General features: G+C 55.3%; 1 protein-coding gene across 3 annotated transcripts in view; it reads right to left on the reverse strand.

Annotated features, from left to right (window-relative positions):
- Positions 1–26,229, reverse strand: part of TEX264 (testis expressed 264, ER-phagy receptor) — a 30,294-nt gene extending 4,065 nt beyond the window's left edge. Inside the window, exons 1-5 of one of the 3 annotated variants that reach the window (XM_046674192.1) lie at positions 26,085–26,229; positions 24,994–25,069; positions 22,525–22,815; positions 13,161–13,382; positions 15–183 (exon numbers count right to left, since the gene is read on the reverse strand). In XM_046674192.1, the coding sequence (XP_046530148.1) occupies positions 15–183; positions 13,161–13,382; positions 22,525–22,782 (649 nt within the window). In that variant the 5' untranslated portion in view covers positions 22,783–22,815; positions 24,994–25,069; positions 26,085–26,229. Of the gene's footprint in view, positions 1–14; positions 184–13,160; positions 13,383–22,524; positions 22,816–24,993; positions 25,070–25,318; positions 25,446–25,808; positions 26,037–26,084 lie in introns of those variants that run through there. The other 2 variants (XM_046674194.1, XM_046674193.1) reach the window with 2 other exon arrangements.
- Positions 26,230–27,301: the final 1,072 nt, after the last annotated feature.

A 27,301-nucleotide genomic window follows, 5' to 3' on the forward strand; every position in this document is an offset into this window, starting at 1 on the left:
CCCATCCTACATACCTGTGCCATCCATCTGGGCATCACTGGCCTCCGCAGGCATCCGGCTTTTCCGCTCTGTCTCCTTCATCTCAGGCACATAGAAGTCTCCCTGCCGTGCCAGTGGGCACATGAAATAGATCTGGTCTTGCTGGTAGATCTCCAGTCGAGGGTGGGCACACAGCTTCCGTTCCTTGTCAGAGTGGCAAAAGGTAGAACGAGCCCTATAGGGCCTCTGACCCACTTGTCCCTGAGTGGTCCCAGGAACTGTCTATTGTTTATTCCCTTCCTGGGGGCTGGCTTTGCCTCCTACCCCAATCTCCCTCAAGGAGGGAGGCACACATAGAGCACCCTAAGGGAAGGGCCCCACATTCTAGGTGGCAGTGGTCTGAGGACTCAGAAGTCCTTGGGACAACACCCTAGGACAGGTACTAAAAGAACCCAGGAGCCTGGCATTGCTAATCCTATGTGTATGTCTGGGACCAAAAGGCTGTTCCAGAAAGCCCTGGTCTCATGCAACCATGAAGCTTAGCACCCTGGACTACTCGAGGACAGAGACCCCATGAACTATGGCCCCAGGCACCCAAGCCAAGGCAGGGTCTGATCTGCCAGACTTTCCATCCCAGGATCCCCTGATTGTGACTTCCTCTGCACCCCAAACAACGCTGACTGACCCATAGATATCAGGAGAGGTCAGTGCCCCTGACCCTGCCCTTGCAGACATGTTACTGAAGAAGCCTGGACAGGGGCTCCAGGCCAGCAAAATCCCTCTTCCACTATCATCCCCCTGCTAATTCAGGTCTACACCAACCTCTAAGACTATCAGATGTGGTTGGTTCCCATCCCTTCTCGCACCTGGGCCCATAGTTTCAGCCAAGGGGGAGGAGGCAGACCCTAGACTGGAAGGGCAAGCAGGACAAGCAGGTCTAACACTGGACATTATCCCAACTCCCCAGTGGGCTGAAGTACCAGCTTATGGGACCCCAATTTCTGAGACAGACACTCCACTCCCCTCAGCCTGGACACAGAACCCAAAGCTCCCCATCCCCCAATGTGTGTGGAAGAGGGCACAGAAATATGCCAGAGCTGTGCTGAGGCAGGCAGGAACAATCAGAAAGGGGTCAAGAGCATCTTGCTCCCGAGCCCATCCCCCTTTCTTGTGATGGAGTGCAATTACCCACTAAGATGACTGTGAGGCCCCTGCCCTGTCACTGCTCACCCGCCAACCTTCACAACATGGCTATTTATAGCACCCGCCCGGCTCTCACCACGAGCTCTGAAATGAGCCTTCCACTCATCGGTAATGAGAGACTTATCGCCTGGTGGGGAGAAGTCACTCCAGGACTCTACTTGTCTGCCTGCCTGGCCAACCTTAGAGTTCAGGAACCCCCTCCAATTAAACCAAGTGAAAAGGGGTAAAAATGAACCCCTCAGGGAAAGAGAGAAGGAGGGGTAAGCCTGAAAGGTTTATCCAGCCAGGGCCCTCAGCAGCCGGCTGGAGGCAGGGTGCATCTAGGAGGCCACGTTGGGGGTGGATGGCCCGGCCCAAGGTCTAGCTGCCAGCTCAGCCTCTGACTCCATGAGTGACCCAGGGAAGGCCTTTCATCCTAAGTCTCTGTGTGCTCAAATGCAGAGTGGGACACCCTAGCCCTGACACCTCCAGGGTCATGAAGGAAAGTTATTATTTTTTAATAGTTTGAGTCCAATCTTTTTTGCCAACCTGGGTGATCTTTGGGGCATCTCATGAGGCCCTGCCTCCAGCTCCTCCTATCTTGGAAGAAACCAATGGCTGCCTCTGCTTCTCCATCTGCCCACACACTCACCCCAACCTTGGTGCTCAAGAGGAGTCTAACGTCAGGAAGCAGGAGCCACCAGGTTCTGGGGCTCCTCTAACGCCAGCACTTGTAGGCAGGCATCTGCCAAACTTGAGCTCCACTCAGTGAATTGGGCCAGGTCACTAAGACCAGGGTCAGGGAGGCTCCCTGAAGAAGGTCCAGGTCCTACCCTGGCAGCTAAATGGAAGAAAAGGGCCCGGAAACCCAATCGGGCATGGCCTTCACCAGCATCCCCACGCTCTGGGCATTCAAAAGGTCCACAAAGGGAAGCCACTGAGCGGCCATCAGCTACCTGGAGGCCCATCTCTCAAGAGCTGTAGACAACTGGCTTTTGGGGATGCTCCCAGGCACCAGAGAGCCTGTGCCTACCCAGAAATTCCAAGGACAATGGGGCCCTACCCCAACCCTGTCAACACTCAGGCCACACACCTAGCTTCCCTTCTAGAAGTAACAGGGATGATAACAGCAATAGTGCTTTCCACCCTCTGCTCTAAGCCGGGCATCAGGGTGGGCAGCACCAGGCAGGCACCCTTGCCACCTGCTCTGCCAGCCCCCTCACTGGCAGGCGGGAGGCAGCTCTGCGGCTGCTCTGCGCATCTGCCTCCTCCAGAGAGCCCGGCTCTGAAGTTGCCTGGCTATGGACAGCCCCGTTGCCATGGAAACTACATCCTCCATCCTTGCCGTCGCCTTCATCTCAAAGCCATCGGGGAGAACAGAGGAACAGAGGAGACAGAAGAGGGAGAGAAAACTGTGGCCTGGCTACACAGCCCTTCCTTCTCTGCCCAGTCCTCCCTCCTCACACTGTCCCACACGGGGAGCGCCAGCTGCCCAAGCCTGTCCCCCAAGCCCCTGGAGGGGCAGCTTCATACCAGAGCCCAGCCGGGTCCTACCCCCGCCACCTGGGGGCCCCTGGCCCTCCCTGTTGAAGGGAAGCACAGAGCTAATTAAAATCACATTGATGGCTCAGCCCCAAATCATTTTAACACATGCTGGGTCCTGTCAAAATTCAGACTCAGGGGCAGAGGAGAAGGGGCAGGAAGAAGGCAAAGGCATGAACTTCCAATCCAGGCCCATAGGCAGGGGAGGGGCTTATAGTTGTCCCTGCAGCCTCTCCTGGGAGACCCCTCTCCAAGCTCTTCCCACTGAGCTATGAGTCTAGTGGGGGCTGGGGATAGAGGGTGAGGGGCAGGACTAGCCATATGCCCTGTCCCTAAGAGATCAGGCAGAGAGGACAAGCCCTTTCCCTCCCAGCCAGGTGCAGCCTCTGAGGGAAGCGAGGGTAGCCAGGGGCCAGCTCTCAGGTCCTTGCTCCACAGCAGGAGCTGCAGACTGGGCAACATGTTGATGAGCTGGTAAATATTGGAAAATCATTGGAGGAAGGCAAGGCCAGCTGCCTCTTCCTCAGCTAGCCCCAGGGAGCCCTTGGAGAGCACATTGCCAAGGGCCAAGGACACCAGGTCAATGCCATGCTGGGCTGGTACTGCTAGGGAAAGGGGCCTGCGTGAGCCTGGAGGCCTCCCAGACCTGGGCACACCCTCTCCCACAGCCCAGACAGTGAGAAGCTTCTGAAAGCAGCACCAGGACAGAGAATCTGCTCTGGCACTGAAGCCACAGGCTATCTGATGAGGCCACAACCCAGAGCAACTAACTCCCACACACAGACTCAAGGGGACCACAAGGCCCCTCTCCAAGGTGGGAGAGATGCAGACATCTACAACCCTCCCCACCTAACAGGGAGAAGTCAGCTAATCATGCCAAGGTGCCACCAGGAACTGCTAGAAACTGGATTCAGGAATTCTAGTCCCTCTGACACACCCCTAAGTCTTCCCTCCCACCTAGGCCTTCCAGAAGCAGACACAAGAGGGGACTTGGGACACCATCTATAATGCAGAGATTTCCAGGAGACCTTAGTCGCCAGCACTTCCTCCACCACCACTCCATGCTGGCGGACAAAGGAAGGAGCAGCACACACAAGGCTGCCATGGTGCCACTGCCTCAGATACCTTGAGGACACAACCCCACACTACCCTCCACACATCAGGTTGAGCTCACCTCCTGGGTGAGGGGCAAGCATTTGGCCCAAACACAGCTCAGAGTTCCTGCAAAGGGGCTAGATTGACATGCTGGGCCAAGGTTTCCCCATAGGACCCACAGTGCCTCTCCTTACTGAATATTTTTACTGAATTAGGGGAGGGGAGGAGGGAGGAAAGAGAGAGGACCTGAACTACCCTTGTTTGGTGTTCTGCTCTCAAAGCATCAACCTATGCCCTAGCTTCAGGTAGGGGTGGGCAGGGTGTGGGAAACAGAAGAGGTCAGGCCCAGATGGAGACTGAGAGTGGATCCCACTCCCAGGCTGCCCAGAGGCTGGGTTTGCTCAGAGCTAGGTGGCCTCAAATCCCTAAAAGGGCAAGGCAATGGGTATGGGTCAAGGCAATGGGTCACATATCTCCTACATGAGTTCTAGGCCCAGAAAGGGATGAGATCTGTTCTGTCCGTGTTTACCCTATCACAGGCCCTTACCTCCTAGGATGAGGGGCACTTGTCCTGCCTGTCACCCTGAGCTGCCCAGTCTGATCCATCCCTCCATGCCAGGCCGGACAGCCAGGCAGCCACACAGCCAGCAAAGAGCTGTTGCATCCCACCCGAGGTGGTGGCTTCTCCTCACTGGGTGAAGTGAGGCATGCTCATTTTTAATTACACAGACACCAACGTGCACCCGCCTGCACACAGCAGTCCCTGCAAGCGGGGGCTCAGACCCTAGAGGCCCCTTAGGCAGCTGGTCTGCATTGCAAGTGCAAAGTGATGGGGGAGGCGCAGCAGGGGCTGTGGCTGGCATGTGGCACATTGTTATTATTTTGCCCAGGAAACTTCTGTCAAACTCCCTCCCCCTGGCTCCCTCTCATCCCCACTGGGCCTCCCAACAGCCTCTGGCCCAGAACCTAAACCTGACTGTGGGGTGGGAGGTGACAGCAGGAGACAGCTCTGGGGGCCTTGCAGTGCGAGGAGGGAGAGCCTGCAGAAGGGTTGGTGAGCACCCTCCCCCCTCACAGCAGGAGGGCCCGAAGCTCTAAAAATGATAGGCAAAGGAGACAAGAAATGAGGTGAGACTTGCCAGGGAGGGGAGAGAAGGAACAGGAAGTGGTAGAGAGAACTTCAAGCAGGAGCCCAGAGCCTTGGTCTAGCTATTGACAAACGGGTGGCTTCTATTCTCTGGGTCTCAATTTCCCCAACTGTAAAATAAAGAGATTGGAATCGATGATCTCAGAAGAAGTGAGGAGTTGGAAAAGATAAATAGAAACACCATCACTTAAATTAAGACAATTATATACTTGAAAAACCCAAAAAGAATCAATGGAGAAACTGCCACAAACATGAAGGTCACAAATGAACAAAAAGCACAGCCCATGTCTCTGTGCCTAGTCAGCCAGTTGGCAAACATAATGGAAGCAAGAGATAAAGGCCCTCCTCGGGCTGGGGCTAACCCAGGGCTGATCTGGGAGCCCCCCTGAATGGCAGTGGAGGGGATGGCAGAGGAGCCAGGTCTGGGCAGGAACTTGGGGAAGACTGCAGAAAGGAGAAGGTGTGAGAGAGAGTGGGGCAGTGAGGCGGGGCACTGTGCCTGGCACCCCAGCCTGCTGTGCCTCCTGCTGCCATTGCCTGAAGACTTTTCATTTTCACCTCACAGCCGACAGCTTGCCACGCAATTTACACCTCTGCTCATATTCCTGTGCACCCAGGCCCTGGCTTCCTGGGTGGCCCATGGTGGGGGCGGGGGGGGGGGGGGGGGGGGGTAGTGGCACTTGGCAGCAATGGAGACCAGGGTGGGCTGGGGCATTGAGGAGCAAGAGAGGGTGATTTCTTCTAAGCAGGCACAGGGGACACAGGACCTTAAGAACCCTAGTACCTGGGTGGACTGGGAAGCCCCTGACTCTACAGCCCTGCCCAGCCTTTCCTTCCCCAGGGCCCAGATAAGCCAATATCCAACCTCAGCTCAGCCCTGCTCTGGCCTTCCTGTGCCCTTGTGGAGCAAAACCAGTGGGGTGGGGAGTGTGGGACTGAGTGTCCCATAGGGAGCTGGAGGGTCAGTCCTCAGATACCACCACTCTCCCTTCCAAATCAAGGAGGGGAGCCACGGCCTCCCAGATGCTGCTGCTACCATGGCAGGCTCCACAATCCACCCCCCTCCAAGATCCAGCCACTCTTTGCAGGATCTGTGCAGTCAAGGACCTTGAGCCCCGACCGGCTCAAAAGCTGAAGAAAATGTTGCTGATTGATTACCCAGCAGCAGGAAGGCTGCTCATTGCAGATGGAGCCATGAAGCCAAGCACCTGGGAGCCAGAGGAATCAGGAAGTGCCAGAGGGGAAGGACAGGTGGGCAGGTGAGGATGGAGAGAAGAAGAGGGAAAGGAGAGAAGGTAGGGGAGGAGAAGGCCCTGAATTTGTCATCTCCGACCGGCACCTCTGTCCTCTGCTCGCCCCTCAGGGAAGCCCTTGCCTCTGGAGCCTTAGGCTTCCTGTCTTTAACTCTGTCAAAGGGCAGAGTTTTTCAGCTCTGGAGGGCAAGCCCCCTCCTCAGAATCTCTCTCCCTTCCTCGTTCCCAGAATCTCAAGCTTTCTGGAGAAGAGCAACAGAATTCTTCCTTGGTAAGTCCCATCTGCCTGGGGAAGAAGGCTCCCTCTGGATTGGTGATGGCCCAAACCCCACAGCACTATCCAGACAAGCCTCAGCCCCCAGGGTCCTGCAGGGCTGCCAAGCTACCATATTCAAGCTGGTATTTCGAGAGTGGTGGCTCCCACGCCCGCCTCAGCAAAGGCTGGCTTTGTGCTTTGAGTCCTGGGCTAGAGGAGTGAGGATAGGTGAAGCCAGAGAGGCTGAGGAACAGGTTCCAGGGCCTAGGCCAGCGGAGGGGAAAGGGCGGGCCTCCTGTGGGTCCCCCACACTTCAACATCCAGGGGAAGCTCCCTAAGGGGAGTCACGGAAGCCAAGCCCTGGCATGGCGTGGCGGGGGGGGGGGGGGGGGGCTCCTTTTGGCTTGGGGGTATTTGGGACTGGAGAGTCACTGCTATTCTCAGTTAACTCGTTACCCTCATTCAGAGTTCAGCTGTGGCCCTCAGCTCTTCCGCCCCATCTCTCCATGTTTAAAAGCCCAGCCTGGATGCTGTCACCCATCTGCTCACATACCATCAGTGGCTCCCTAGAGCCTGCAAGAAGCAACCTTATCTCTTGGGCCCAAACCCTTGCTCCCCACCTGCACTCCAGCCACAATGGATACACAAGCCATGCCCAGGTGAGTGCCTCTGCCTGACCTGCCTTCCCACTTAGAGAACGTTACCCATCCTTCAAGGCTCAGCCTAAATGCCACAACCCCCAAGTCTTCTTTGTCTTTCCCCGTGAATCCATCCCTCCCCTCCCGACCTTACTCCTGTTAGGCATGGCTAAGCCCTGGGGCTGGGGAAAATGGGGAAGAAAAGAGTTATGGGGGCTTGTCACTTAGCCCCAGGTCCTGGTGCCGCTGAGACTGCCCTCCTCTCTGAGCTGGGGCAGGCCAATTAGCAGGTGGCAGCATTGGCAGATGAGCTGGCCCTGGAGCCCCAGTGAGGGAAGCCTAGGAACGGAGCTGTCTCCACCTGAGTGAGGGTGAGGATATGAGGCCCAATAAGGCACCTGCAGCAGCTGCCAAGGCCTCTCTTAACAAGTGCCTGCTGGGCAATGGGCAGCTGGGCTCTTCCTGGCCTTTGCTTCTTGCTCCCCTAGCAGTCTCCCAGACTGGCAGCCTCAGCCCCCGATTCTGCCTACTAGGGCTGGGGACAGAGGGTCAAGTGCTTGTTGGGCCAGAGTGCTGCCATCACAGGCCCACCCTGGGCACCATCCCAAGTTCATGACAAGTCCTCAGCCTCTTAGGCCCAGCCCCACTAACAGACAGAGCAGAGTGGCAAAAGGCATGTAGCTACCAGAATGATCCTCAGCCCAGGGAACCCAGTCTGGACTCAGCCACTGCTTCATCCCTTGACCCTGGGTAATCTCCCCTTCCCAGGCCTCAGTGTCCCCTTTTGTAAAATCATAGGGATGCTGGCTTTGATTAGGACCCTATGACTGCCTCCTAGCTGGGTCCCCCATGTTCCGAACAATGCCACACAAAAGAGGGTCAGTAAATAACTGGTAAGTAAGTGACTGAGCTGAAGTGCCAGAAGGGTCTTCCTTATTAAAAACAAAGCTTGGAATCCTCCCACATTAGCTTGCAAAGGTGACGGGCAGGGAGAGAGAGATGACCGCAAATTTCACATCCTGTTGGTGCCTCCTCACCTGGATTCCCACTGCCAGGGCCATGCTGCTCCCCACTGGTGTTCTGGCCCCAGTGTGGACTCAAACCATCTCTACCACTGACTCCCTCAAAGTCGTCCAGGCAGGTTAAGGGGAAACAAATACAAGAGATTCTGAGCCACTGGATAGGACCATGCTGCTAGGAGCCTCCAGCAGAACTGGAGAGAATTGCGCTGCTGGAAGGCACAATTAGGCTCAACAGGCTGACCTACTTGCGCAATCACCTTGCTGAAGCCCCTGCTCCTTACCTACCAGCTGGCTGCCCCATGACACTGCCATTCTATCACCCATCACTTGAGAGTTCAGTCACAATCACCCCAGGGAGACCTCCACTCTGAGATTCCCAGGGCTCCCTCCAGGTCCAGCTTCCAATCAGTCATGCTCCCCCAGAAACAGCTGCTTCTTCTGGGAGCCCCCACCCCCACCTGCACAAGGGTTGAGCCCTGGTGCCTCCCAGCTCCACTCAGACTGCAGCTGCTGCCACAGCAACCTCAAGATTTGACAACAGACACGCAGTTGGCCAGGGGTGGAGGGAGCAGCTGTCCAGTTGTGCACCACTCTTAGGAAAGAGGTTTTCAAACCAGATAAGTCTTAAATGTCCTCCTCCAAACAAAAGCTCACGAAGTCATCTCGTGTGTAAAACCCAGAGGCAGAGCTACTCCAGTTGGAGCAGGTAAGGGTCCAAGTGCAGCCCTCCTACCCCTGGCTGCCAGCTACGGGGGGACCTCAACACAGTCCCTAGGCTCCTCCCCAGAGCAATCTGAGATCTATGATCTGTGGTCCCCACCCACTCTAAACCCCTGGTAGGACAACTCCATCAACCCAGCCATCCCAGAACTCTAACACCAAGGTTTCCCCACGCTGGCTCACTACACTCACCCTACCCCCAATCGCCCAGCTTCTCTCCAATTCTATGGAGAAAGAGTCAGTGTCTGACCTCCAGGCCCTGTCTATACTTCCTAGCCAGCCAGCCTCCATTCAGACAATGCCCTGTGTCTCCCTGAGCTCAGGAGAAGATGCCCAAACATTTCACAAAGACACTCCACTGAAAACTCCTGGAAAGCAAAGACTCTAGGGAAGGGGGTTTATGAAAAAGGTTATGGATCCTGTTGAGAGGAAGTCATGCACAGGGGAGCTCGGCTGGCCAGTCTAACACTCTCAATGACCTCCCCTGCCAATTGCTACAGAGAGATATGAGCCAAGTACTGAGCTTGGGAACCTCTCACACACAATCCCACACATGGGATCCCCAGGCCTCTCACTCAGTCCTGGTCTGCTCTATATGCCTCAAGCTTTCCCTGGATACTCATTAAGAGGTTCTACCCTGCGGTGAATTTTGGGGCCTTTGCCTATTGCTCTGAGCCGACATCTGGGCCCATCTCCTCTGTGGCCTTACAATTTCAAGGAAGCTCAGTTCCTTCCTGCAGCTGCCAGAAGACCCCCCTTTCTGGGGTTCAGGGAGTGAAGTCTCCTCCTGCCCTGGAGGTCATCTCCTTGAACTCTGGTGGAGAAGCTTGACAAAGCTGGGGCATCTTCCACATAGACTGACAGCCACACAGTACTCAGGGATCCCTCACACACACGCTGTCCCAGAGTGCTCAGCCTGTGGGTCTCCAGTGGTTTACACGAAGGCAGAATTCCAGCCCCTATAGTTCAGCTTGCCAGGCTGCCAAGATGGGGGAGGCTGGCCAGAGAGCCAGTGGCTGTCACACAGATCAGAAAGCTGGGACCCAGACATCCTTTGCAGAATCCCCACAGATGCCTGACAAATGCTTCTCTTCAGGTTCCTCACAGTGACCCCCATGACCCTTGCTGTCCCATGAGACCAATCCTGCCCTAGGCTCAGGCACATCTGCAACTGTCAGGACAGCAGCTGCTCTCCCTTCCCTCCCCAAAGCTCTAAGACCACTCACCTCCACCACTAGCCCCAGCCTGCCAGGCTCTCCCTTCCTCCTCCTGGCAGCAGGGCTACTGGCCTCCCTCACCCCTCCTGAAAAAGAAAGCCAATGGCTGCTGTCATTCCATTTGAAGCACCTCCACAGTACTCAGCTCAGATCCAGAGAGCAGTCAGAGAGGTGGAGAAAAAGAAGGGTGCATGTACACACACACATACAGTTAAAGGCAGCCAGCTGTCAGGGCTGGGAGAGTCAGAAGAGCCCGAGTCTCCTTAGCAGCCCCCTTTCTCTGGTGCCAGGGGATTGGGGAAGAGGGCAGGTGTGGGAGGAAGCCTTATATTCTCTTCTGTCTCCTGGGCTCAGAGAGACACAGGGTCACCTCCCTGTCTACTGCAAGCTGAGATCAACAAAGAGAGGCAGCCCCTTCCTCATCTTTCACTGGCTTTGTTCCCTAGGATGTAAGATCAGGCTAAACACAGGGGCAGAGGTGACCCCTGCGTCCAAGCACCAGCAGAGTACCCTGGGACATGACTCCTCATGGGCAGCCTGGCATCTCTCTCACTCTCTCAGTTGGTGGCCAAGCCCACACCAGCAGGCTCATAGACATGCCTGGAGAAGCCCCTTGCTACCCCCTGACTTCCTCATCCCAGGCAGGAAAGAGGATGGTACTCCCCTTGCTCCAGCCCCCACCCCAGGAGAATCAAGCCCAGAGCACAGCTGACAGGCTCCCATGGGAAGAGGACGAAGGAGGAGGGTTTTCATCAAAGAGGTGACGTCAAAACCAGGCAACCTGTGAAGCTGTCAGGGGCCGGGAAATTTGGACAAAGCTGTCTAAAAATAATCCCCTGAAGCCAGCAAAAGGCTTTGGTGACTGAGCTGCTCACCACCACACCACATGCCACACGTCCTATTCTGAGGTCTGGAACCCAGAGAGTCTCTTCCCAGGAGTGCTCCTCCAGATAGGCCCTTGAGGTTGAGGATGGCACAGACAGGACCAGAGACACCACACACCAGCCCTTCTGTGGGTGAAATGGGTGAGGCCCCCTCAGGAGGCATGTTGAGCAGACCTTGGGCACTGATGTCTCCTTTCCTGCCCTCACTACCAGGCAGCTCCCCAACCTCCTGCCTCACCCGCCCCTCAGCTTCCAGCCCAATCCCACTCCCAGGCAAGCACATCCTCTCTAGCACCCTTCTGGCTGCCACCCTCCAGCTCACAAAGGAAATCCACCTCTATCTTCCCTGTGCCCCTGCCCTACCATGAGAGCCCTCCTGTTTCTTCTGTTCCTGTCCCTGACCACAAAGGCCACAGCTGGTGACTCAGGGATCCATTTATTCATTCCCAGTTCTAACACCACTCTTACACCTCCTTAACCAGGACCTGTCTGAGTTCCCACTTCCATCATCAAGGCCCTGTCCCTCTCCCCAAGCTGCTCTGGAGAAAAAAGACACCAGGTTCCTCCAAATCTGCCAAGTTTACATTCCTGCAGACTTTCTTCTCCTGTTCCCTGACCCCAGCCACACTGGCCACGCCCTCTGTGCAGCCTTTTCTGCCACACACCATCCCCCAGGGCAAATACTGTCAATAGGCTCATGTCCCCAAACATATCCACCAGCCCAATCTTCCCTAAGCTCCAGACTAAACATGTCATTGCCGACGCCACACCCCAACTTGGAAGTCTCTCAGCCAGCTCTCCTGACACAGCCCAGAGGTAGGTGACCCCCAAACCCGGTCGTCCCTCAGCTCTCCATATCTCAGTGAAAAGAACCACTACATGCTCACCCACCTGCCCAGGCCAGAGGGGACAGGAGCCTGCTGTGCTCCTCCCACTCTCTCCCTCTCCAACATCCAATCCACCCACAAGTCCATCAGTTCTACCTCCAAAATAGATTGTAAATCTCCATCCTTGTCTGCATCTCTACAGCCACTGCTCCATCCAAGCCGCTGCCATTCACACCAGGATTTATGACAGTTTCCTAAGCACCTCCAACTAGTCCCTCGGATCCATGATCCAGTCCCCCTCTGCCCAGTGATGAAATAGCCTATACTTGTACAGGCACGGCCCAGCTTGTGTTACTTTCCTGGCTGGAATACTGCAGTGACTTCCCACTGCCTTTAGATCAAACCCAAGCTCTCACTCTGCTCTGCCTAGAACCTTCTTAGACCTTCTCCAACGACTCTTCTAGGGTTCTGCCTGAGAGGCTACCTCCTCCTAGAGGCTATCCTCAACCACTCTGCCCCAGTTGGCCCCCTGCCTTTTCTCATCCTGTTCTTTTCTAGCACATCCCATTTTTGTCTGACTTCATTACCTATCTCCACCACCTCATTGTAAATGCTTATTTTACACACCAACATCTCACATTGTGTCTAGCACAGCACCTGGTGCACAGACATTCAGTAAATACAAGTTGAATAGATGACTAAACAATCGCTTCCAAGCCCAAACGGGGGTCACTTCCCTAGCACCCAAGCCTACAAAATGTTTTAGAGGAGGAGGGATATGCAACAGAGAAAGTTTGACAAAATCTTTGTGGACACTGTCAGATCTCCTGGTATCTTGCTCTCTTGCTCCCTCCAGGCAGGCCAGTCTGCCAGCATTGCCAATGACTAGATTAGGAACTGAAGGAGACAGGGCCTGCCTTTGCTGCCCCAGTCCTGGGCTCAGGGAGCAGGTACGTAAGCCATGCAGAGGTAGGACCAAGGGCAACACAGGGACACCTGGGGCCTGCCAGCCACTGGGAGCCTCAGGCCCCATGTTCTGTAGGCCTCCATCAGGATGGTGTCAGGGTGGGCCTGTCCATCCATCTGAGCCCAGAGAGGGATCTGAGCACTAAGGATGTCTCTGGTCCAGGCCAGAGCTGAACTGACCAGGCTAGATTTCTGAACAAGCTCCCCATGCTCCTGGTAAGTACCCTGGTGGCTCACAAGATCTCAGGCCTCTGGAAGAGATGCAAGCAGCCTCTGCCCATCTTCCTAGCTCCACAAGCACCTGCTCCACGAGGGCCCCAGTGTGCTGCCATCCCCAAACCACATTTTCCTCCCAGCCTGGGCAGCTGTCCCTGGCTCCCACCCAAAGAACTGGCTGTCCCCCAACAACACACACACCAGCCTGTGTCTCACCTTGATGTAGGCATCCAAGGCAGGATGGACACGGCGGGTAGCCAGCCAGATGGACAGGGTGGTGGTGTAGGGGAAGGTGGCTGTCACCACATGGCTGGGTGCCGGGAAGGAGAACACCTTGAAGCCAAATTTCTGATAGAGGTGGATGAGTTCAGGGGAGGGTGACTCCTCACCTTCACTCAGAATGCTGCCCACCGCACAGCGGCACTTCTCAGGGAGCACCTGGGGAGGCAGAGCAGGAGTGTCAGGGTTGGGCAAAGGAAGGAGACCCTTAAATCTCTTGCCTCCTGGGTCCTGTGCCAGCTCAGGCCTGGCAGAACCACCAGCTCCAACAGGCCACACAGCCCTAGAAACCAGGATGGAGAGGATTATTTTCCTACTGGAACCTATTTGTGGCCCCAGCCTGTGACAACCTGCTGCAGGACTCATCCATCCCTTCATTTATTCCTCCAATAAACAGGCCCTGTGCTGGCTGTGAGTGGCTGTGGGAAGCACTGGTCAGGAAGTGAGATGGCATCAGACTCTGCTGATGAAACTGTGTGAGAGATCCTCTTCCCCAGTCCCTCAGGCAGGGCCAGCCACCATCACCAGGGCCTCCAGACCTCCTCTCCAACCCACGCCCCATCCCAGGCCCTGCCCCACTTCCCAAGTCCCTTCTGGGCTAACCCAGAGACTGATGGTTCCCCTCCAAGTCTCTCTGGGCCCCTAGTACCATCACTTCACTGCACTCTGTTCTCCCTAGCTGCCCTCCCTCCCCTGGCTCCCACAAACTCCAGCTAGGTGGGGCCCCTATGTAAGTCTCCAACACTTGCTAGGCATGACCCCAGAGCTGCAAGGCCCAGCACTCACTTCTCCTCCTGGCATCAAGGGGCCCCAGTTTGTCTCACCTCCTGCTGCCTAAGTCTGTATGAGTCCTCAAGCTGGGCCCCTAGGAGTATTGGTTTCTAAATCCAAGAGACTCACCACAGACCTCGTGCTCTCAATCCCGGGTTTTCCTCAATCTGAAGGTCCCTTTCTTCCTCTACCCAGGGCCCACTAACTTCTGAATTTAAATTTCTTCTGCCTCCACGTGCTCCTCTCCCTAGCCCATCTTCGTAGCACCATGAAGTCATTTTTACCTGTTCTTGTCTCTGCCCTCCCATTCTGGCCTTTTCCAAGCCCTGTCAACAATCTTCCAGGGGTTTCTAAGCCCTGCTCTGGCTCTCTACTCTGGCCAACCCAGCCCTGTCCTTGGAGTCTCACTTCGCCTGGGACTGGGGCATTGACTCCAGGCTCTTACCTCTGTGTAGCCCCTGGGGTAACCCCCAGCTCTTTGGGGCTCTGGCCCCCTTGCTGCTCCCTTGAATCCTATGTCATTAAGCCTCGCTCAGGGTTTTAGTGGCAGGCAATATGGTTTAGTGGTCAGGCCACAACTTCTGGAAAGAGACAGGCCTGGGTGTCAATCTTGAGTTGTGTGATTCTGGACAAGTCCCTTGGTTTCTTGGAGCCCCAGTTCCTTGATACCCACTTACAGAATTGTCTTATTAAACAAGATACCTCACATGAGGCCTTACCTGGTCCAGCACTCAGCAAGCACTCCACAATTGTTGTTAGTTATTAGTAGCTATAGACACAGACCAAACAAGTGACCCCTGGCCTAGAATGCCCATCCACCCAAATATCTGAACATGCAGCTCCACCCTTTCCACCCTTCAGGTTCAAACATCCTCTTGGGGAGTCTTTCAGGGTGGCTCTGTGGTACCCCTACATAGGCACACCAACATTTTGCTGTAAACTCTTGCCCACATCAAGTCTACCTTACAGCACAGTCATTTCTCTCTGCCTGACGCTCCTCCCACCCTACCCAGGCAGAGGCACTGGAGGAGCTCACTGCAGTACCACCTCTTGTCTCTAGGTGGTGCAACTGCCCCATTCACACCCCAAGACTTGAGGAAGGCCAGAAAGGCAGGAGGTTCCGGCAGGCACAGACCAAGGGACAGTGCCTGCTGCCACAAAGCTCATCTTTCTGTTCCTGACCCTAGCAAACTATACTGTACAAAAGAAACATCCAATATAGGTTAGATGGAGAAATGGATGGAAGGTCATTTGATCTCTCCAACCCCTGCCCTGCCTGGGTTTAGGTCCCAGGGTCTTTCCTGGGATCACTTCAGGAGCTCAACATCCTCCTGAGACCCTAAAAGGCACCAGAACACCTGTGATCATCCTGCTTATAACCTCTCAATGGATCCCAATTCACCTCTAAGATGACATGCCCAAGCCCAGCATGCAAGGCTGTCTTAAGTGGCCCATACACGACTGCCTAGATTTGTCCATACACTCACCTAGCACTCCTTTTCTGCATCCCCAGGCCCCAGCAGGGGCTCGGACCCAGGTGGGCAGGTGCCCACTAAGCATCTGAGTGGCAGAGGGAGGACAAACCCAGGCTCTGGCCCAGCCCACCTTGCCAGCCTCCCACCGCCCCTGCACACCCATGTGCAACTATTTCCCTTTTCGTAAGCTACATCCTCTGCCTGGAATGTCCTTCTTCACTCTTCTCTAGAGTCCCTTGTGCCTGGGAAGCTCATGCCTCTCCTTCAAGACTCAGCTCAACCTTCCTCCTCAAAGCCTTCTGTTGCTCCCTGCTAAGCAGCCTCTCTTCTCTGATCCCCAATGCCCACCCGAGGGAGTGGGTCTTGTGCTGCACTGTAACTCATGGCCTCTCCATCTCTCCCCATCACTCCAGGACCCTAGGCAGAAAAATCCAGGCACACAGAAAGTTCTTCAGGTGTGCTCAGTGACAGTACATGCATGCACACATGGGCCCTGCACCATGAGCAAATCTACTCTCCCTCCACCTTGAAAAAGGAGGAACTTCTGTCACAGGGCAGGGAAGCAGCTAATAAGGAGACAGAGCTCCTGAGCTCCCAGAGGTGTGTGCGGCACAGGTACTCCCTTGCCTGCCTGAGCAACTCTCAATTCCACAAGTGAGGGTACTTCCTGCCCCCACCCCTGCCCTGGCCAGTGGCTAAGGGGCAGCCTAGGATGTTACTCAGGCAGCCCACCACCTGCTAAGCAGCCCTGTACTAAGCTGGAGCCAGAGGGCAGCTGAAACAGGCACCAGCAAGGAGAAGATGGGATAGGCCCTAAGACAAGCCAGGAAGTGACAAGACTGGTCTAGGAGCAGGGGAAGGCTTCCCTGGAGTCCAAGAAGAGCCCAGGCCTATCTCCAGGGGAATGGCCCACTGAGGCTGTCAAAGGCCTATAAGGTGGGAGTGTCCTGATAGCTAGAAACCCCACCCACCTTGGTTCAATGTAACGTTTTTATTGGATCTGACCCTAGGAGGTCAGCCTGGCTCTCCCAGTTCCATCTGCCTGCTCCCTTTCCTCCCGATATCAATTAGTCTCTCAGCACCTGTGCCCAGAACAAGAGCTGGACCAGAACTACCACCAGCAAGGAACCACACCAGGAAGACAGGGCAGTGGTCGGACTTACCACCACTTTGGGTAAAAGCAGGCCAGAATCTGCCCTCAAAGCAAGAGAACTAGGAAAGAGATATCAGAGCACGTCCTTCAGGCTATGAGGATTCCTGAGGTAGACTGCTTGAAACCTAAAGCTTCCAGGTATGAGCTGGCCCCACTGCCCGTTATGGAGAAACCTCACAGTACCCTGCTGACCCTGTTGTGTGAGACCATAGTGAAGAGAGGGTTCTTGCCTGGCCAAGACTCCCTGAGTCTGGAAACTGGACAAGATCGGTATCTCCCAGGATCCAGGAAGCAAAAATGGTGTCAGCCGGCCCAGACCAAATCTAGCCCTCGGGCTCAATAGAAATGGCCAGCCCCAAGTCCATAATCTCCATAACGTGACAGGGACAGCTGCACTGTCTGCCAATCCCAGGCCAGACTTGACTCCTCCCTGGCCAGTCTACCCAGTTGCCCAAGGAAAGGGGAAAAGGAGGGGAAGTGCCCTTTGCTTGCACTGGTGCCCCCCAAGGGAACAGAGCAGCCACACCTGCCCTTTACTGGAGGGTGAACAGTGGGGCCGGCACTAACCAGGACGTGGGCAACGCAGATGCCCATGCCAGAGGACAAGACCCATATATCAGGCTAAGGGGGAAAGAAGTCAGTAGGTTATCAACCTCCTCAACCTCCAAAGTGGGGATCCAGGGGCTTTCTGGGAGCGCCCATCTAGAAGTCTTTAAGGGCCTTCCTCTTTTCACACCTAAGCATAATCCTAGCAACAACAGCTGGTATCTGACAAGGTACTCACCACCTGCCCCAGTTACTGCTTTCCACACATCAGCTCATTAAATCCAAACAGTAATGTGCAGTGGGTACTGTAACCAACTCTGAGACCCAGAAACAGCAAAGGTCAAACAGCAAGGCAGTGTTGGAGTCAGGATTCGAACCCAGGCAGACTGGCTCCACACAACCCACAGTCACTTGGGACCCGGAGAAATACGCCCTGGCCAGGAACGGCCTGCAAAATAGCTCCTTCCTATGCTGCACCTCCTCCCACAGCCCAGGAAACCTGCAGGAGGTGAGGCCAGAGGCAGGCAGGCAGGGTTCCTGAAAGTACAAAGTCCCAGTGGGACAAGGCCCTCAGAGGCAAGGGTGGATGCCAAAAGGGCTAAGCACCTATTAGGGGCCGGGCATTGGGCTTTATCCTTACTATTTAGTCCCCAGAGAAACAAAAACCTCGAGGTAGGGATTCTCAGAGAGGCCAAGTGTCTTGCTCAGAGTCACACACTGGTAAGTAGTGGAGCCTTGATTCAAACTGAAGAGGAGCCCAAAGCCCTCTCCTCCCACACCTATCCCTTCTCCCTTCCAAAGGTAGCTCTGCTGGGCAAAGAGGGGCTTGCTTTCCCAGGGCTGCCCCATGCAATTAACCTGCTGTGGAGCAAAAGCCTGAACTCCATCTGGCAGAAAATCATCACAGGAAAATCATCCTGGGGGAAAATCATCCCTCAGGAAACATCAGCCCAGCCCACACCCCCATTGCCCTTGTGAAGAGGTCAATCCAGGGAAATCCTTCTCTCTCACCTTTTCCTAGGCTCCATGTAACCTCAGTGCTTCCAGGAAGGGGAGGGAGGCCCCATCCCACACACACTGAAGTGGAAGGGGAAGTATGGCACAGGCCTAAGTCACAACTCTCACCAGCCTCAGCTCCTGCAGACTTGGTGGCCCTGGGCCAACTCTCAGTGGACTAAGGGAAAAAAAGAGCTTCTATGCGGTCCAGGTTACTAAAAGTAGCACCCAAGTGTCATCAGTCCCCCCACCCACTCCATGCCTGTGGCAAGCACCCCCTCCTAGACGTTGCCCAGGTAAACTGAACCAGCTGCCATGCCCCACTTGCTTCAGCCAGGCTCCCCACAAGGGCAGACAGGCAGGTTGCTCAAGCCCCAAACAGCAGTGGAGACAGTGGCAGCAGAGGGTGGGGCACGAGGTGGAAGGCCAGGCTGGCAGACAGAATAGACCCATGGGCACAGTGACAGCAGCCCAACCACTAGAGCCTGTCCACAGGCCAGAGCTGGCCAGGATCAAGTGAGGTGTTCAGGTGTCCAGCTCCTTCCCTCTCCCCAACACCCAAGGCTCCCAGAGAGATCAGGCCCAGATGGGTAGGCTAAAGTCACTGTCCAAACCCCCAGGCCCCACCTCAGAAGCAGGGCTAAGAGCAGAGCAGTTCTGACCCTTCTCCAGTTATACAAGGACAAAGCAGAACTGGATCTGTGTATCTGTGTGCATGTGTATGCTGGGGAGCAGGGGGTGGGGGGGATGCGCAGAATCAGTGACTAACTCCGGAACTCACCCCCCTCCATCGGTACTTAGAAGAGGAAATGGCCATACACCATGAATGCCTGGCCCTGGAGAGAAGAGGGACACCTATGAACCACTGCCAGGGTCTGTCCACTTGCTGCCATATGCTCCTTCCTTCCTCCCCTCACTCCACCAAGGCCCTCAGGGATGGAGAACAGAATGCTTCCTCCTGCCTCACATGAACCACTTGCCCAGACTTTGCAGCCTCCTCCCATACAGAACTCCAGGATACAGGGCTGACATACATACATTAATCCATATCTATCTATCTCCAGGATATACATACTCAAGCAGCATCTGATATGAAAGGGTCCACAGCAATTGCCACAATCTTGCCTTGCTGGTGCCCTTTCCTGTGTCACTTCCTAGGCCCACAGCCAGACCAGGTGAGGCCTCACCAGACCTCTCTCAGGAAGCAGCCTCCCCTTGCCTAGGAAGGAGAGTGGCTAGGGACCTGTCATTCCATGCCTCATGGGGGTGGGCAGCATCCATGGCAGGTGGCTGCCTCTCACCTGCCCCACTCACATAGCCTGAAATAGCCTTACTTCCTCCCCACACTCACAGAGAAACAGGTTATAGCTCCTGTTGTGCTGAGCTGAAGAGGGAGAGGAGGGCTGGGACACTCAGCTCAGTTTATCTTTTCCCTTCCTTCTGTGAACCACATATGCAGGGCCCCATGCTGGACACTGCTGGGGGAGGCAACCTACGGAGCAGAAAGCTTGGGTTCTTAGCCTTCTCCAGGACTGGATGGGGCCTCTCCTTCAGGCTCTCGACACCTCCACACGGAGAAGTCCTGAGGGCTGGGTCCCTTGATCCCCACAGTGCCCCAGTGCTCAGCAGAGAGTGGAAGGAATCAGGTGCTCAAATATTTGTTGAATGAAAACAAAAAAGCATGAGCGAACTGTGTGAAATTAGTACCTCAACTCCTGCTATCTAATCCTCAGTCTCCTCCTCTATAACACCAGCAGTGTGAACCCAGAAGTCTCAGGCCCTTATGGACCAAAGAGTCTGTGATAGCCATGAGCACCTGAAGCCTAGGGTCCATGGTTCACTGAACTTTTAGGATCTCTACCAGGAAGGGAATACACTACCCAGCTCCCAGAGTAGGTGGGGACTAAATATCCCTGAGCCATCCCTGGTATCAGGATATGACCTAGCCCTGAATGGGGACACAAGTGTCTTCTGGAGTGACCCAGGACTGGGAGGGACAGGAGCAGAGGGGCCACTTTGACCTATACGTTCATCCTCTGTGCCAACCAGATGTCCACAGCCAGGCCAAGGGTCTAGGCCCAGGTCATGAGTACTCAGCCTAACCCTCATCACACCTAATTAGCACGAGTGTTTTTTCTACCGTTTTGTTTGTTGTTGTTAAACATCTACTGAGGAGCAAGCGCTGAGGTGAATGTCTCACCTATGTCACTTAATTTAACCCTTGCCAGCCTACCTATGAAGCAGGTATTTTAACACTACTCAGCAGATGAGGAAATGAGGCTCAGAGAGATTATGTGATACGCCCAAGATCACACAGCAGAACAGTAACAAGACAGAATCAGAACCCAGGACTACCAGCCTCAAGGCTGTAGTCTCAGGCCATGGCCCCCCACAGTGGCACCCAAGTCAGGCTGTGCCCAGCCAACCCTAGACACTCAAGGCCCTCCCCATAGGGTCCACCATACCTCTAGGAGAGCTATATGGTGGGCTGCCTGGAGGCGGTGGCTGGGCCAGTAGGCCATGGGGAGAACACATCATGCCAGGGTTCTTCACTTTTCCATGGACCAGCCTCCAGCACTGACCCTAAGGTATCCTGCTACCTTACCCTTTTCTCACCCTGGAATTAGCACCCAAGAGGCAACATGCTGCTTCTGGAAGAGGCAGACATGCCAACGAGGAAAGAGGCAGCTGCAAGGGCACTCCTCCCTCCTACTGAGGCCTTCAACTAGACCAGGTATGGAAGAGGCAGGGACTTAAACAATAGACCCTTGCAGGGCTAGGGGTTGGGCATCTGGTCTAAAGGCTTCCCACAGGCAAGCACCTGCCACATCCCACTTGGGCCCCAGTGCTCTCAACTCCCACTTACTGCCATCTCCCAGCCATGTGACCTCAAAATCTCCATAGCTACTCTCCCCTCAACTGAGCCATAGCACCTCTCACCTGGGCCCAGCCCAATCTCCTCTTCGATGGCCTCCCTGCCTCATCTCCTTCCCTCTTCCACCTGCCATCCGGTTAGCTCCCTAAATCACAGGTGGCAAACTGTGCCACACCTCTCCTCCCAACCACTGTACCTCCCACCACCTGGCCCAGTGAACACTTCTACTTCTTTCTCCCTCCACTGTATGTCCACTGGCCACACTTCCCATGTCATCTCATGTCTCCAGGCCTTTGCTGTTGCAGTTCTCTTAGCCAGGAGGCCCTTCCCAGCAGAGCAAAATTCTACTCACTGACGAAGGTCCAGCTGAAATCTACCTCCTCACTGAACCTCCTCAGCAGACTTGAGGCACCCTCCCCAAACCCACAGCTCAAAGCTCTGTGGGCACTGAGCACAGTTCCTTGTTGGAGATTCATTTGTGGGGCTGACTTGCCAACTACCTAAGCTTCCTGAGGGCAAGGCCAGGTCTGTTGATCTCCAGAGTGCAGGTGTCAAGCAGAACCTGGCAGAGAGACAGAGTCAGCATACCCTTGTTTCAACTGAGTGCCCCATTGAGGCCTGGTCAGCAAACAGTGGGTAGGCTATAGGCCTTGCCTACTTGAGCTCTCCAGGCAAGGAAACCAGAGTCGGGGATTCCAAACGCCTGGTCTGCCAAGGCTCAGAGGTGGAGGCTGAAGAACCCTTGGCAGGGCTGCCAGCCCATGCAGCTGTGGGCAGCACCACCCCCACGGCAAGGCAAGAGGCGACATTGGTAAGCCCTGACTCACCACAGGCTGTGAGTGAAGCCAGACGCCCACAGGGTGCCAGTGATGCTGGGTTAGGCTCTGAACCCAGCATCCTAGGCGGCTCATCTGGTGGTACTTGCTTCACGCCCCCCAACCCCCTCCCCAATCAGGCAGCTTGACATCCAAAGAAATGCCTTATCACTGGGCCAGGGGCCACCATAATGGCCAAAGAGGTTGGATTCTACCTTCTTTCAGCAGGAGAGCTGAAAGAGGGAAGCACAGAAACAACAAGATATGACCCCAAAGAGAGGGGAGAATCTGAACAGCCTGGCCTTAGAGCACTGGCCTCAAGTGCGGATGGAAGAGGGAGGGACAGCAAGAAGGGGACGCAGGGGACCAAAGCCCCGGCAGAGGCTAGGGACTCACAGTGGTATGGCCCCCTGCACTTAGAAGTCCATGGGTAGCCATGAGCCAGGGGAACCAGTCCTGGGCAAGTAGAAAGCCAGCATATGGATGCCTGGGGCAGAAGTCCAGGATAAATCTGGAAGGAGCTTCAGGCTCAGAGAGGAGATGGTCTGCAGGCCCAGCTCAAAAATTTTCCCTCCATTCCTCAGAAACCAAAACACTGCTCCCCAAACAAGCTCTGCCCTCTGTCTATCCATGGGGTGGAACCCCAGCCAGGGCACAGGAGGCTCCTTACCATGTGAGGGTTGTCATAGTAGATGGCGATGGAGCGGAGCTTGGGGGAGACACTGCAGCTCTCAGTGAAAAGCCGCCCAATCTCGCCGTAGGGTCCCATGTGGAACTTGTAGGCCATAGTGATGTTGCGGATGGGGGGTGAGCCAGCACTCACTGCCACCCCAGCCAGCAGCCCTGAGTACCCAGCAAAGGCCAACAGTGTCAGCAGCAGCAGCAGAGTCAGTCCCCCAATCAGGCCCAGTAGTAGCAGGTCCGACATGGCTCTGTGCCTCCACACCGCACCCCAAGGCAGCTGCAAAGGAGACAGAAGGGAGAGGAGGCTATTAGCCTGCTCTGACCAACGTGCCCACCTGCCCGCCAGCCAGTTCTGGCCCAACCTCAGCCTGGGGTGCTCTAACCCAGGAAGGGGAGGGACCAGAGGTGTTTACATATAGAGTGACCTAGAAGGGAGCCACAAAGGATGACTGAAGCCACAAGCCTCTTTATTTCTTAATCACAATTGTTGAGGCTCTCAGAGCAGCTCTGTCAGATGGCAGCCTTGGTCACACCTGGGGAAACTGAGTCATAGAGGGGGATAGGAGTGAATCAGCCAGGGACATACTCCCAGCCCTGACCAGCCTCCCCCAGGATGGGCCAGTCAGCCAGCCTGCCTTTTCCCCACATCGCCTCTTCCTTCCCATAGCTGAGCCACACTGCTCACCCAGCCTCCCCAAGCCTCATGGATCAGTGCCAGGGGGAGGACAGGCAAGCGGCAGGGTCCAAATGCTTATTAACAAACAAGGAAACCATGAGGAACAAAACCCCACTGTGAAAATGTGCCACAGAAGAGATTCTCATAGGAAACTCTCCTATGCTAAGCACCCTTGACCCGCAGAATCTCCCTATCCAGCAAGCTCACCCATCCAGAACCAGAGGAGACCAGATCAAAACAGCCTGAGCAGCCAGAACAAAGTCCAGCACTATGCTTCCCAGACTTGAGCTACTGGTGCTAACAAGCTTCATCCCACTTTTCCAGCCCATAGATTAGAAACTGCAAGGAGGAGGAGGAAAAGGCTGCTAGAAGTTGAGACAGACAGCAGGGAGAAGAAGAGTTACTGCACCTGGCCTGAACATTTCATCCTATCAGGGAGGGCAACTCCAGGTATTCAGAATTTAGTTTTTGTGGTTTTGATCTCCCCACCCCACTTCCTGTACTAGGTAGTTCACAGGAAGGCATCCTGGGGTGAAGTGGGGGGAGATCTTTTTTCCTTTTTGTGTGTGTATGTCATTTATCTGACAATTTTCCCTCCTCCCCACTGGCCTTTCCCCATTCCTACAAACAATAAAAGCATTCGTTTCAGGGAAAAAAAAAAAAGCAGAGAAGCTATCCAAGAGCAGGTCCAGGAATACAACACAGAGGCTGGTGTGTGAGCCATTCAAGGCAGACCACCCAGCCCTCCATGAAGCTTGGGACTAGAAGCCTAAGCCTCTTATACAGAGGGCTTGACCTGAGTCACCCAGGAAAAAAAAAAATCACAGCCCAGAAAAGACTGTTTAAAGAGGAAGGGAAGCATGTGACCCACTGGAGGAACATTCCCACCCCAAGCATTTAAAATTAATATTTAAAATTTAAAAGGTTTGGTTGCTGAAAGTCAACACTTCAGCCCTAAGGAAACTTTAGCTCTATGGAATGATTTGTTCCCTGTGGGTTCTGGGTGTCAAAATTTTTTGCTGAAAATTGTCTTTGGAGTCATTGCATACAGCGTTTGCCCCACAAAGAGGCAAAGCAAACTTCTAAACCTTTGGTGTTCTGACACTGACATGCCTCACACTGGTCTTCTCACCCATCCATGTTCCAGCCCCACAGCTGCACTATCTTTTTTTTTGGACGCATTCCCTGTCGCACTCATCTTGCCTCCAGTTAGTTTCATTCCGTCTTCTCTGACGATAAATTTTTCACTGAGTACTTACTACAGGCCAGGTACTGTCTAAATGTTGAAACACAGCTACTTGATTAATCCTCAAAACAACGTAGGTATGGATCAAGAAACAAATGGTTAGAGGTTAAGAGATTTGCCCAAGGTCACACAGGTATTAAGTAGAGCCGCTTGGACCAGAATGCAGGCAATAGGAACCTAGGCAGTTTGACTCCAGGCCCCCATTTCCACTTTCTCCTCCCCGGTGACAGGGTTTCTAGAAAGCCCAAGCATTGGACATCTCTGAACTGAAGGTTCTCAGCATCTAGGTTTCTCACTTGCCTTGGGAGTGACCAGCCCTCACTCTGACCTTCCCTTCTTGGCTGCACACTCCCTGTCCCCTCAAAAGAACTTAGTTCCCACCTTTCTCTTCCTCTCACTTCCTAAACTACTCAGAACAGTGGTGAAATGACCTGGGGGGTCCCAGAGCTTTGGTTGACACAGGAAGGAGGCCAGGCACTGTGAATTTCCCCAAACTCAAGAAAAAAGGAAGGAGAAGGGCTAGAAAAGCTCACCTGAAAAGCCAGGCTCACTTTTAGCAACTCATGGCATCCAGCGAGGCAGGGACCAAGTGCTCCAAGCGCTCCAGTGCTGGTGGCAGAAAGAAAATAACCACTGAGCCAGGCACCATATCCTGATTGCTCCCTTTTCAGGGAAAGCCCACCAGGGCCTCTACAAGAACTCTCTCCTCGCCATAACGTTGCACCTCCACCACGTTCTCAGACTCCTTCGAGAAATCAGAAGCCAAACCTGGCCTCACAATGTCAGCTCTTGACTGGGGCCCTGCTCACGCCCCCATTCTTGGAAAGCCCTCTTCCTGGAGGGGTCCAGCCACCGCACCTGGCCCTGAAACAGCCCTTGCTGCTGCCCTTGGGCAGGCTGTGCCGCCTCTCAGGCCTCGGTTTCTCCTCTGGTCAGACGCCCGGCGTGGTGGCCTCCGGCAGGGAGCAGGCGAGCATCAAGGCGGGCTGCCCCGCGCCGGCTTCCTGGAGCCGCTCACGTGCGCCGGGGCGACAGGCCTGGTCTTAAAGGGCCCTGCCGCAGGCAAAACTCGAGCGCTGGCGGGGAGCGGGAAGACCGGGAATCCGACGGGCCTGGGCCGGGAGGAGGGAACATCGCCTCCCATTCTCGGCTCCTAGCCCCTGCTCACCCGCGCCTCGCCTATTTATCAGCCCCCTTCTTTCCAGCCACGACCTCACGAGGCCCCACGCACCTTCGCAACTTAAGGGACGCTAAACTTTGCAGCCACGGCTGTGAGGCGCGGCCTCAGGGAACGGGGGCGGAGTTAAAGTGCGGTTCCTGCCTCGATGTCGTTCCCCACCCCACCAACCTGGGCTCCACTGCCTCGGGGCGTGCCCTGCACCCGCAGCCGAGGCCGGGGACGGCCTGGGGTGGAAGGGCTGGTTCAAGGTCGCGTTCGGGCCCTTGGACCCGGCAGGGACCAGCTGTGGACAGAGACGAGTTGCAAAGAGTGGCCTGGGCCGCGGGGACCACTGAGGGGACGCCGGGGGCCCGGAGGTCGCGCCCGGGTGGATGGAGGTCCTAGGCCCTCGGTGCGCGCGGGGCCGTCCCGACGGGGACACCCCGCCTCCAGCCTGGCCCTCACCTCAGCGGCGGCTCGCCGCGGACGCCGACCCCAGCAGGCGGCCCAAGGCTCGGTCGCGGAGCCTGCGCGCGCCCGCTGCTCACGCTCGCTCCGCCCCCTCTCGCGGCGGGACGTGGCCGTGGCCTTGGGCGCGTGCGCGCCGGGCCGAAGGGCGGAGGCCTGCCCCACCCCGTCTCCATGACAACCGAGCGTGCTCCCATCTCCCGGAGCTGTCAGGGGCTGAACCCACCGGGCAGCTTCCTGCCTCCCACAAACTGCTGGGATGCCAAGGGTGACTTAGCAACAACCCCTTGGCATCTGGGTTGGCGAGAGCACCACGCCTGCCTGGCCCCAGGCGTGGGGAGAAGTCAGCCTGGTGGCCCGCAGCAGAGAGCCAAGCTGGGTCGAGGAAGCCAGCGCCAGAGAGAAGTGTTTGAAGAGGTTTGGGAAGTGCAGCACAGCAGTATCAGCCTCTGGCATTTGTACCACCCTTAGTCCTGCCACTTTCTCTCACTGAGGATTCGCGACAAACCTGCAAACCGAGCAAGGCAGGGCCACTCGCTCCTGTTTTACAGCTCCCGTTTTACAATTGAGGAAACTGAAGCCCAATCTGGGCTCAGGGAAGAAGCTAGTGGATCCAATCTCTGGGCAGTGCAAATATCAGCTTCCTGCCTCAAACGCTCCACCCCACCCCAACCCAAACCAGAACACAGGGGTGATCATTCAACACTTATTGAGTACCACTTCCTGCCAGGACAATTCTAGAGGCTGAAGATGCTGAGTGAACAAAACCGAGGCCCTTTCCAGGCTCCTCCCTCAGTTCCCTGGATGTGGCTGGGATGTGGGAGAAGGAGTTCTAGCTTAAGGTATTCTAGGTAACTCTCAGGTCAGGTGTAAGCTCCTTGAAGACAGGTTCAACCTCCAGCTCATATTTCTGAGGACCTACAAACTACACTCTTCTAGAGTCCCAAAGATAAAATCTTGCCTTCGTGGGAGGCCCAGTCTTGCAGTGGAGGGGGTTTGGGAAGGGACAACTATGCTCACAAGCTTGGCTACAAGACAGGCTGGGCCAAGAGCTACCTTGGTGCTCCTAACATGGAGGATTGATGTTTGGGTGGGGAGTCATCTTACTGTGGAGCCCACTACTGCACTAGCAAAGGACAGACTGGGCACACAGAGGTATTCATAATCCTGATTTCCTTTCTCTCTACTTTGCATTGTTCCTTCCACAGGCAGGG

The sequence above is a fragment of the Equus quagga genome, chromosome 1, assembly GCF_021613505.1.
Source record: "Equus quagga isolate Etosha38 chromosome 1, UCLA_HA_Equagga_1.0, whole genome shotgun sequence".
In the NCBI taxonomy this organism is placed as follows: Eukaryota; Metazoa; Chordata; class Mammalia; order Perissodactyla; family Equidae; genus Equus; species Equus quagga.